At 30.8% G+C, this 7,016-nt stretch overlaps 1 protein-coding gene across 1 annotated transcript; it reads right to left on the bottom strand.

Annotated features, from left to right (window-relative positions):
• Positions 1–407: 407 nt before the first annotated feature.
• Positions 408–3,479, bottom strand: LOC109216792 (transcription factor BEE 1-like). Its single transcript, XM_019380988.1, has 6 exons — positions 2,983–3,479; positions 2,448–2,567; positions 2,255–2,320; positions 1,981–2,049; positions 1,778–1,858; positions 408–724 (listed from the first exon to the last, which is right to left on the bottom strand). The coding sequence occupies exons 1-6, from the start codon at positions 3,388–3,390 to the stop codon at positions 629–631; spliced, it is 840 nt and encodes a 279-aa protein (XP_019236533.1). The 5' UTR covers positions 3,391–3,479; the 3' UTR covers positions 408–628.
• Positions 3,480–7,016: the final 3,537 nt, after the last annotated feature.

Raw genomic sequence — 7,016 nt, 5'->3', positions numbered from 1 at the left:
TACCCCTCCACTTTCAAATATTAGTCCTCCTAGCAATATGAATTTGTTTCAAAATATTAGATGCTTCATAAAATCTGGAATATTAGATGCTTCAAAAAATCTGGAAGTATTTAGTTGGTTCATTAGAACCATATAAAGCAACTTTTTTCTAACTTTATCCTAACTGGTCCAATTAGTGAAGTATTGATTAAAAAAGACGTTTAAAAAGTGATAAATGATAGTTTAGACAAATATCCAAAGGCAAAAACATAGAAGATATTTTTACATAAATAGCCGGTCAGCTTTAGTGTTTATTTATTCCTAGTCGGTAAACATAGATTATATACTGATTATAGATAATTAAACAGATATGATATATGGATTATAGATATGTTATACATAAGGTAAAGTATACTCAAAGCTCATCCTCTAATTTTATCAGCGTAAATGGATTTTCTTCATAACACTATCATTTTTTGGAATAATTACTTAGAATACAGAAAGTAAAAAAGAAGAAAAGATTGTTGAAATGGAAACAAAGGGTTTACCAGTAAGGAAGTTCAAAATACAGTTAATTATGTGCTACTACATATTATTGGGTATATTAATTTTCTTAGGCAGATTTTAAAGCATGGTGATCATAAGTAGGTCAAAGAGGCCAAGATGTTTGAAACTGAGGAGGAAATCCTCCATACCCTTCACCAACAATCTTCCCCATTCCTTGAGCTGCATACCCGTTTGTTCCCTACGTACAAATTTCATTTCTAATTAATGTCAACACAGCCATCAATTTGATGGAAAATGTCAAAAGATTCTAAAATATATTAGTGTGTGTATTCTATAGTATATGCATTAGATAAAGCAGCTTAAGGGCCGTTTGGCCATAAGATTTTCTTGGAATTTTTTTCACTTTTTTTCCTAAGTTAGTGTTTTGCCATAAATTTGCAAGTTTCATTTGAAGATGAATATCGAAATTTTTCGAAAATTTGAAAAATTAAAAAAAAAAAAACTTTGCAAAATTTACTTCATATCGTTCTCAAAAATTCAAAAACAACCCAAAATTGTATTCATGTCCAAACACAACTCTAATTTTCAAATACCATTTTCACAAATTCACTTTTTTCGGAATTTTATAATTCTTATGTCCAAACGCCCACTAAATTTCAAGGTAATTCCAACCTCTTACAATTTTGTTTGACCTTCTAATATACAACAAATGAAAACTGGATATACTTATTAGTGGTGGCAAAATGAATTTAAAAAAAGTTATTAATACATATTATCCCGTAAAAAATAGGTTGGACAATGAACTTTTTAAAAATGAGTCCAATATGGATAATCATATTATCTACAAGAGCAAATGGATAACCAATAGGTTTAATTTTTACATTTACAAAGACTTAAATTTGGAGTTCCTCAAGTTTGGAATACTATAAATTCTCCTAAAATTGATCATATTCAAGAAATTATGGATAATATGGATACCTATATTATCCGCCGGTTAATCCATTTTCTCTCTGTATTAAATATGGATCAGGTTAGATAATTTATCTGTTTTTGCATTACCCATCGACATGCTCATATCAGACTCGACCCATCGGTTTACCACCCCACATATGCTTGCATATCAAGTACTACTAATGAGACTATTATACTTTTCTTGATAAACTTTTATCTCATTTCATAGAGAGGGATCAGGGGTGCATTAATTTTCTATAATTCTACATATAAAAAAGATCATCACAGAATCAAATAACCCATTATGATTTTATACAGTGAAGGAAACGAAAAACAGTACCTGCATTGAGTCGATATCATCCATCTCTGATGAGTTGAAGTCATAAAATAAACTTGCTGCTGATAGTTTCATTGAAAGAAACTTAAAACAGAAAATTCAATGAAAAGCAAAAGAATATTAGAGATAAGTAGGCCATTAACTATTATTATTCTAGACCTAGTGTAGCAATTTGAAATAAGATCATAGTAAGTATATTATCTTACATCAATTTGATTTTGCAATGAACGGACATAGTTGATTATTACATCCAACATCACTGCCATTCCCATAGTCTGCAAGAAATATTTTAATTTGATTATTTACTACTATACAAGAATGATAATTTAAGGAAACCATAATACTAACTAATTTTTCTGCAATAGAAATATATATTTGCAATAGTTGATCAAGAAGGATTGTGATAGGTTTTAAATGCAATTATAAGGTATATATATATATATATATATATATATATATATATATATTGGAATTACTAACCTTGTAACATCCAGGAACCAGTTCTTGTAAGCATCTAAGTTTTTCATTTATTTTCTCCCTTCGAAGCTAGGTGATCACAAACATGAAATTAATCAAGACAAGTCTTTTTTATTTCATAAAATTTTCTAGTGATAAATATATGAAATAAATTGAAATATTTTTACACAATATATTGAATTTAAAGAAGACTTACTCTTTCTGCCAAACTATGACTATCAGTAGCTTGGCCTCTCTTTGCTCTAACATGAACAACTTCTCTTGGCTTCTCAGCTTCTTTCTGATTGTTTCTTTTTCTCTTTCTCCCTTCACAGTTCTATATATCACCAAGAAATATGCCACACTTATCAAATCAAAAAATAAAGCAAAACTTTCTAATAACACACAAACAATAAAAGACAAGAAGAAGAAGAATAATTCACCTAAATAGACGCCCACCCAACTGTTTAAACAAAATATAACCAACAAATGTATAATATATGTATAATCACATATAATATATGTATAACCGTGTATAATCTATATATGTATACCAGTTAAGAAAAGTATACAGTGAATACAGCCGGCTGCTATTTGTGTAAATTCTAAGAAAATATAACCAGAGAATGTTTAATATATGTATAACTCATATATAATCTATATATAACTAAAATTAAGTAAACAGTGAATCCAGTCGGCTATTTACGTAAATAACCCGAGAAAAGAAGAAGCACCTAAGTATTTATACTGACCTTGGCAGTTCCAGACAGTAGAGGTGGAGGAGTTGGAATATGATTATTCAGTATGGACTCTGATTCAGGAATTGAATTCATATTGCTACTGCAGCCATAATTACTTGGACCTCCCAAGGTAAAAAACTGAGCAGCAGCAGCAGCAGCAGCTGGATCATAAATATTCTGAGCAGAAATGGAATTTGAGATATTCATATCAGTATGAAAAGCCATGTTTGGGAGCTGATGATGATTCGAAAAGTCTTCATTTGATAAAGCCAAAAACCCATGTTGGTTAATATTTGAGCTGAAATTCTCAGTTTCAAGGCTTATGCTATTTAATAGTTCCATATTATTTGAGTTCATCAAAGAAGAAGAAGAAGAAGAATTCAAAGCCTGAAAATGATCTGCAGCAGAATGATCACCCATGAAATTTGGTAGATCTTAATGTACTTTATATGATAGGATATAGGTAATGCAACAGAACAAATGTAAGGGTACTAGTTTCTGTGCAAGGTTTTAAATACTACTCCCCACCTCTATTTTATGTGGTGATATTTGATCGAACACATAATGTAAGAAATAAATAAGGAAATTTTGTTACTCTCTGTGTCCCAATTTATGTGAGATTCTTTTTTTTAGTCTGTCCTAAAAAAAAATGATATTCTTAAACTTTTCAAATTATACCCTTAATATGATGATTTATAGTCGCATAACTTTATATGACTTGTTTTATATCACAAGTTTTAAAGGTTTTTTTTTTAAAATATTCTTAAACGGTGTACCTAGTTAAATTTTAATTATCAAAATGACCCTTACTATCAACAATTAAATAAGAGGTGTTGAGGGTTCCACATGTTCTCCATATCCTCTCTTTCCATAAAAAGGTGAACTTTTGTATATCGATTGATCCTACAGGCCATGTCATTTAGGATAAATTGAGGATAATATGATTAAATAATTTTTAAAATAAAATAATATTAATAATTGTTTTGGACAATATGAAAAGAAAAATGTGTTAAATAATAGGGGGATAGAGGGACTAATATATAGGTAAAGATTTACCCTGATATGATGTTTACACTAAGTCATGCTAATTTACCCATGATTAAGTAATTTAATAAGGAAGGTAGGTACAATATCGTACACAAAAAAATAGTATTACACAGCGAAAGTTGAGGAGAGGTTTATGAAATTATCTCAATATTGTTATAATATTTGTTCTTGAAACTATGGCAAGCAATTTAATATATATTTGGATGATTGGAGGAAATGGGCTTGATTTTTGGGGAAATATAAAAGGAGATTCGTGGATGTAATCTCTTGATGGGTCCAATTCCATTTGATATATCAAGTAAAATGGGACCATTACTCACTTTTGATTGAGTATGATCCAAATTGAGAATATCATTGAAGTCTTTTAATTGTTTGGCATTGAGTTGTTGGAAATGACAAGAGTGTACATTCCCATTGACCACTTTAATCTTTCCACCTCGTACTAGTTATATCACATATTGATAAAGATAATGATAATAATTTCCTGCGTCATTGAGAAAATGATAGTACTTTGATCATGCATTATTAATACGAGTGGATTCAGAATTTAACGTTTATGGAGTTTAAATATAAAATTATGAATGCTGAAGTTTATTTTATATACATATTTAATGAATTTCTCAACAACTACACAAAATTTATCAAAATTTTACTAGGTGCTGTCGAACCATACTTCCCATGCATGCTAGCTCTGCCACGCCCCTTACTATTTATATTAGCCGATAATAATTCTTAGTTTTTACAGTACGTGAAGTCAAAATTAGTTTTGGCTTTGATCAACAAACCTAGTTGGATGAAAAAACCCAAAATAGCTTCAGGGCTAATATTTTTATGGAATTCTCAATTAATATTTATCACATAAATACATGTATAATTTCTTCACTTGTACGTAGTTGTATCATATATGTACCTCTTCATCCAAAATTTATTATACCAAGTTAGTTACTATTTAATATTTATCACAAAAATATATCTATAATTATTTTGTAAGTGGCAATTATTAAGCAAATATATTCGAATATTGTAGCATATATCTTTTAAGATCGAAGGTACTAAAGTACGATATTGACAAGTGTGATAGGAACTCCACAAGTACTTGGTGACAATCATATACACATTCCTATCATCATTTTCATCATCATACCCAAGATCCACTTATTTTCGTCTGTCATTTTCAAGTCCTAATTAAAGCTAGGATTTTCAAAAAAGTCACTCTTTTTTTGGCTACTTTATCAACGAATTTCCAGAAGTATAAAGGATGCATGAAATTTACTGATGCAGAGAAAAAACGAAAAAGAAGGAGTAGACAATCAAGAGTTTCCGTTCTGGTCATTTTTGTACAATTGGAACTTGACTGAAACTGTACCACTTCATTCCCAACGTATGATGATCCATAACTTTTTATAGGACCACAAAACAGGGCACAGAGTCTTGGACATGAAAACATGGCAAGGTTTATACTCCTTACACAGCAGTTTATGACATTAGAACTATATGAAACTTATGTAATAAAGCTGGCTGAAACTAATATTTCTTTAAAATTGTAGTGCGCTAGTAAGTTAGCGTGCATCTCGATCGGTGGGGGACTCAGAAATTTTACAAAATGGTATTACAATATAAAAAAGTAAACATACGAAAAAATAAGGGGAGTCAACATATAGTACATATACATAAAAATAAAATTTTGACCTAGTTAAACAGTGTGATTTGCCAACAAAAAGGTATCAATTGACACCCCTTAGCATAAAGTCGCTCCGCCACTAACCTCGACCATTTCATAAAATATCCCACCAGTACAGATATCAAATAATATTATTCACCAAGACTTAAGTAGATGAGAAGAAATTGCGGATATCATTTGTGTCTACTGAACTTTGATCTCCAATTATCTTCACCAATTTCACTAACTGCTGTCAAAACAGTTTTTACTTGTAATGTTGCATTTTCGTGCATGAATCACACTTAGGTTTAGTAAGTAGTAATTTTTTGTCACTATATCCTCCTATAAATACTCCGGAGAGGCACATAAACCTTCACCAGTCTTAAGTAAAATTCTCAAAATTGATACCATTAATATCGGCGATTAGACATCAATTTTTCAGTAAATGTAAAATGCTTTTAGCAACAATAAACTAGCGCAATGCATTAATTATTGATAATTTAGTTGCCTGAACTTAAATATTTCCGGTGAACATCGGCCAGGAATAATCTAACATACGGAGTAATTAATAACATAGAAAAAAGATATTTAATTACACCAGATATTTAACGACAATTCGAAATATATATGAAGTTTACAGTGTTTATCTGAGCGGAGTGTCTTCCAGAAACAGCATCTCTACTTATACAAAGTAGCACTAGAAGCAATTAGGACATATTAGTGACTTGTTGATTCCTTAATATTCTGAAACAATTTACAAGTTAATCAAAGAGAGAACGGGATTTCTAAGAAATTTTCTCCACAGAAGCCAAGTGTGTGGATACAGATAATACAGTACCACTTTCTTTTAATGGTAAGTTTTAATATTCATATTCAAAGCTACTTACGTACGCCCTTGTTTGGCTTATATGGGAAAGGAGTTCCAAAAGCTAGGATGGGGTAAAGATTCATATCATTTATGAAGCAATCTTTACCCTAACGGACCTATCATTCTTCTGCCATCTCTACCATAATTTTCGTTTTCGGCTTTTTTTTTCTTTTTGTAAAATTTATACTAATTTATTTTCGTCTAACAGGATTTTTATTTGTATATTTAATTTCCTCGCCTAACTAAAAAATCATAATGGTTTTTTCTTCTTTTCAATGTCAAATCACCGTAATTAAGTTTTTCACTACTTTCACGTATTTCACTTCGAATAGGTGGCGCAAAGGAGGCTCAAGGACTTGTTAAGAAGGACGCCAAGGGCCGACGAAGAGTGAAAAATGAAAGGCACTTCCGAGTCCTCCTGAGCTAGGGTTTGCTTGGTGTGTGTGTGGGGTGGGGGGGGGGGGTGGGCGC

This window comes from Nicotiana attenuata, unplaced genomic scaffold (genome assembly GCF_001879085.1).
Source record: "Nicotiana attenuata strain UT unplaced genomic scaffold, NIATTr2, whole genome shotgun sequence".
Lineage (NCBI taxonomy): Eukaryota > Viridiplantae > Streptophyta > Magnoliopsida > Solanales > Solanaceae > Nicotiana > Nicotiana attenuata.
Note: the sequence above shows the minus strand (reverse complement) of the source record. Positions and strands in the feature narration are given on the sequence as shown.

What these genes read in the sequence shown, in the direction of transcription:
- LOC109216792 (XM_019380988.1), bottom strand. Translation starts at nt 3,390, where the DNA reads ATGGGTGATCATTCTGCTGCAGATCATTTTCAGGCTTTGAATTCTTCT. An exon ending in TACTGTCTGGAACTGCCAAG is followed by an intron (nt 2,568 to 2,982) that starts GTCAGTATAAAT and finishes GGTGATATATAG; the next exon opens with AACTGTGAAGGGAGAAAGAG. An exon ending in ATGATATCGACTCAATGCAG is followed by an intron (nt 725 to 1,777) that starts GTACTGTTTTTC and finishes ATTTGTACGTAG; the next exon opens with GGAACAAACGGGTATGCAGC.